The following is a 5,028-nucleotide window of genomic DNA, read 5'->3' on the forward strand; positions in this document are numbered from 1 at the left end:
TATATATATATATATATATATATATATATGTGCGCGCGCGTGTGTGTGTGTGTGTGTGTATGTGTGTAGAGATATATACACACGTATGTTACATACTATGCATATTCTTCTGTCGACATATGCCTTCGATATTCTTTTGATATCGAATCGAGTTTCCACGTGCAACATTTACAAGCCAATACTGGCACTGACGAAATTGCTTTTGGATATAAGAGGGGCAAGATGCAAAGGTATGTAAAAAGCAAAACACTCCGGTGTTAGCCAACGAACATCACACAAACAAATACGGCGCACACTTGCACGCGTATACAGATGGGATAGATAAAGTAATGGTTACCTGGAACTGTTGCATCGGGTAGGCCATCATTTGTGCCGGTGGCGGTGGTGGCGGGGGTGCGGCTTGCACCCCTGGGGGTGCCGTGACCGTCGTGGCGTGGTGTGGTGGTAACTGTGGTCCCCCAGGTAATCCCTGACCCCATCCTGCCGCTGTGCCAGCAGCATGAACAGCACCCATTCCCATTCTATGTTTGTATGTAAAAAATATATATATAATTGTCAAATCATATAATTTTATAAAGCAATAGAAGTGAAGGTGATATCATAGCCAGTGTAGAAATAATGAGACCTCTTAATATTTCTACTATTGGGTGGCGAATTCTAATGATTATTGGTGATGAAATTATTTGCTCGATAGCTCGCCGTTGTGATGCCAGTACCCAATAGTTAACATTTATTATAACGCATTTTTACTTTTAAAGTATTATATTTTTTAAAGTACATTTTAGTTACACATACTTCATTCTTCTTAAACTAGAGCTAATTATCACGTGAATATATGTAATGTTATTTAACATATTATTTATTATAATTGTATATACTTTGATTTATTGAGCAAAATTAAACAATAGCATGGCATTTTACTAATGTGGCCCTCTAAGCGTGCTGAACGCCTCGAGTGCTTTTCATGAAATAATTATTTCGTAAATTGATTGTAACTCTATTGTTAATTCATATAATTTATGTTACATGTATTATAATTTTTTAATACTGAATTAAGCCTATATGCGGGAGAAATTATGTGTACATTATATATTTGTTTACATTCTGTAATATATTTTACTTTTTTTTAAATTTTGTAACCGAACACGTTTTTAAACAAAACCAATTTTTTAAAATCTATTTTTAGAAGCATCCTTGTTTCTTTTTGAGTCATTATGCAGTTACATTTTTATAAATAATGTCTTAAATAATAAATATATTTCGTAACTTTGAGTCTAGAATCAATTGAATAATACTTTGACAAATGTAATTATTAAGTTTTAGGTTTAAATACTGATTATTACCAAGTTGTTGCAGTATGAAATGTAAATAGAGTGCTATAATACCACCTTCCTTTCTACATACAAATGAAGAGAATTCGCATTATTAATATTAATGTTCCTCAGGTTACATATTATATATACATTATTTGTATTATTTGTATTATTTGTATTGATATTTTTTGTAACAGTTAATTGATAAATATGTTTAAAAATTATCTAAATGTTGTATTTATGTTATTGGCAATTAGATAAATTTATCAAAAATAGAGAGAAAATATAGATATATGAATTAAAATATTAAAATTAATATACAAAATTCAAGCTATTTAATATAGCTTTCTTAATATAGCTATATGAATAATTATTTCTTAATATAAATTCTTTAATATAAATTTTAAAGTTATATAGATTTCAAATTTCCGAATTGGTTTATAATCCATTGATACTGCAAAAAGATGGAGGGATCATATATTCATGTTACATTTAAATCTCCGATTATTGAAAATTTCGTCGTCAAAAAACTTGGTTTTTGGGAAAAAGGAACTTTATCTCGTGTGAAAAGCTTACCCCATATATTGCGCCTGTTGATATCCGGCGAACTGTCCATAGGTATATCCCTGCATGCCTTGAAGAAAGCCACCAGCTTGCATTTGTGTCGCTGTCGTGGGATAAGATTGGGGCGGATACCAGTATCCTAGTTGTCCAGCACCGCCGACGCCACCGACGCCTCCGACACCCGCGACGCCCGCCGCCGCCGCGGCGGCAGCTGCCGCCGCCGCGTAGTATGGGTACGTCGCCGACGATAACGCCTGAAAGAGCACAAAGATCAATGAAATAGAAAAGAGCAAGAACATTGTCTGGATTTTATGCTTAACGATGTCGATAGGGTCAGGAATGGTAATTTCGTTCCGTCGAAGATTTGTGTGGTCGTTCACTTGAAATGGGCGACGCGAGAATTTCAACGCGATCATTTCATTGCCGTCACGTAAATTATTTTTTATTATTTCGCTGTTCCTCGCGTGAACTCATTCATTCTTTTACGGTGCACAATGTGAAATCAGATCAAATTATTCTATCAAATTATCATGGAATAATATTTTCTAATATTCATGGAATAATATTAAAATATACGGTTTGTTTTTTTGTATATGCACAATTAATATTTATGAAACAAAAGAATATATTTCTTTTCCACTTATACTTAATCATTTATTTGCCGAATAATATCTAATAATATCTAAATAGTAACATTGAAATTTTTGTTCCAAAATTTTGTGTATTAAACAGGAGAAAAAAATATTAAGGAAAATAATATTATTATTACAATATTAGAGTAGATACTTAAATTGCACTGATTTTTCGATAGTTTTGTTTCTAACAATAAGAAGTTTACGGAAATAATGTGCAGCTATTATGCTCTTCATTAAAGCAGTACGATGAACCGAGATATCACACAAACTAGTTCGATTCCGTTGAATACGAGAACAGGGTATGGCAGGATACGTACTAACGTGATATCTCGGCTCCCTTGGGAGAAGCGCGTTATGGGAATAGAGATCAATTAGAGCGATGTCACGGGCCGAGTAGCAGTGGATGGATGCACGGAAGTACTACCGGGGAGTGCGAGAGGGTTTGGGAAGTACTTCGAGTACCATTCCCAGATCGGGCGTACCTACCCATCCTAACGGAGCTAATTGCTAAGAGACCCGGCCCGACACACTTCGAAGAGAGGCACCTGAATAGACCGGAATCTTGCCCGATTCCCTGTCCTCTCTCCGTTTCCGCCTTTACTCTTTCGCTGGACTTTCAGACCATATATAGATATACAGAGACACTTTAGTTGCGCAAAACTGAAAGGAACCGAACGTGATCGAATCTGATAACTATTTCCTTCTTTGAACGCTCTTGCTTCTTTGAGACGAATATTCATTATTCAGTTTCAGTGACACGTATAAGAACAGCAAGTTTGAGTTTTATATTTATGTAGAAGAATCTGTCGCTTTGCATTCATTGCTTTGACAGACGCAGACATTGGAGATTAGATTTGTGATATCAGTGTCAACATATATTATTCCCTTTCAATTCTAACTTTCTGCAATATAGTCGCTTGTGATTCAGATTCATCGATGCATGTAAAGTCACTGTTTTTTCATATTGGAAAATTATCTCAAGGAAAATTGGCGACAATGTTTATTCATGAAATAAAATGGAAAAGTCTCTGGTTTGATACGAGCAACGATGTAAATGTTGGTGAAGAGCATTTTGGAGGGCGAAATTTCATGTTGAAACCGTCCTCCTGGTAGAGCGGATAAAAGGAAAAGATAGAGAAACGTTTACCTGTCCAGTTTGTTGAGCATTATTAGGATCTCCACTCTCCTTGCCCCAACTGCATTTCACCGTTTGGCCGTTGATGTCTGTGTTGTGTACTGCTACGATGGCGTGCGTAGCCGACTCCTTGGTAGAAAACCTGAAATCGAAAGAGAAGGAGATTCAAGTCTTTTGTTAGTACATGTCTTTCGATGTTGATGGTGCAGTGCAATGGTGTGTACAAAAAGAAAAATCCTCGGAGCAATACAGCACTCTTTCCACAAATTCACAACTAGATCTTATTGTAGCTTAACGAAATAGTCTCTATGATTGTGCAGTTTAATTTATGCGAGTTTACTGTACGCACGAATGAGCACAGTAATTGTGAATCTCGATGAATCTAGATTATTCCAGATAGACATCCAATGTTAAATTCTACTGGTTGTGCGAATTCAGTTTCTAATTTAGAATAATATTATTTTGGATGAACAAGTATATATATTAATACATGATATTAATACATATATTAATACAAGTTTATGCTTCATACCATTTTTCTAATAATATTTAAAAAAATTAGAAATGTAAAAAAAAGAAAAATATTTTTATATTTGTCTCATAATAATTGTATCGTGTTTCTCACTTTAAGATCTGTACTTTTCATTATATAAACTTATATAAGTACAAGCATATTATTTTTTCTTACAAGCATATTAATTTTACATAGCGCTCTTTAATTATTATTTAATGTATGAGGTTTATCACTTCTCGATTATTTGATTACTTTGCACTGGAGGATTAAAGTTTTTGAGAATCTGATTAAAACACGAAAAATTTGGCGATAGGATAGCAGAGGGAATTATTGAATTTATCGAAGATTAGGTCACTTTTAAACGTTCACGTTCGAGATTGTACAATAGCAACTTTGTTCGTGAGTTTGTCCCTTTCCATCTATCGAGCTTCCATCCACGATCGTTGAGTAGGACGAACGATGGTCATCGTCAGCAACCCCCCCCTCTCTAAGTCCGTACCTCGAGTGATAACCAGCGGCAGATAAGATTCTTTCTTTCACCCGAGAAGAAAAGACCTCCTTCCCTTATCCATCCTTCCCGTCTTGCTTTCTCGCTGTACCTCGCAGTAAGTCCATACGTCATCCCGAGATATTCGTTTCCGGGTTCCACGCTATGGAAGAACGGAGAGAGGAAGAGCAATTAGACGGAAGATATTTGAACGACGGACATTGTCCAGGGGTGGCAGAACTGTGGCAGACATACGAAACGATAGAGGCCATCGTATCGGATAAGGATAGACAAGGATATCGAGCGGACGCGAGGGAGGATAAAGGGTAGAAAGAAGACATGTAAGGGTTTTTTGTGTCTTTCTCTTCCATTTCCTGCTT

The 5,028-nt window shown here is 35.7% G+C and overlaps 1 protein-coding gene across 1 annotated transcript in view; it reads right to left on the reverse strand.

Annotated features, from left to right (window-relative positions):
• The window catches only part of LOC105625936 (nucleolysin TIAR-like), a 162,094-nt gene that overhangs the window by 4,714 nt on the left and 152,352 nt on the right, over positions 1-5,028 (reverse strand). The window contains exons 6-8 of the mRNA XM_012207249.1: positions 3,660-3,789; positions 1,890-2,131; positions 338-521 (exon numbers count right to left, since the gene is read on the reverse strand). Of these exons, the coding sequence (XP_012062639.1) occupies positions 338-521; positions 1,890-2,131; positions 3,660-3,789 (556 nt within the window). The remainder of the gene's footprint in view (positions 1-337; positions 522-1,889; positions 2,132-3,659; positions 3,790-5,028) is intronic.

This window comes from Atta cephalotes (assembly GCF_000143395.1).
Source record: "Atta cephalotes unplaced genomic scaffold scaffold00001, whole genome shotgun sequence".
Classification (NCBI taxonomy): domain Eukaryota; kingdom Metazoa; phylum Arthropoda; class Insecta; order Hymenoptera; family Formicidae; genus Atta; species Atta cephalotes.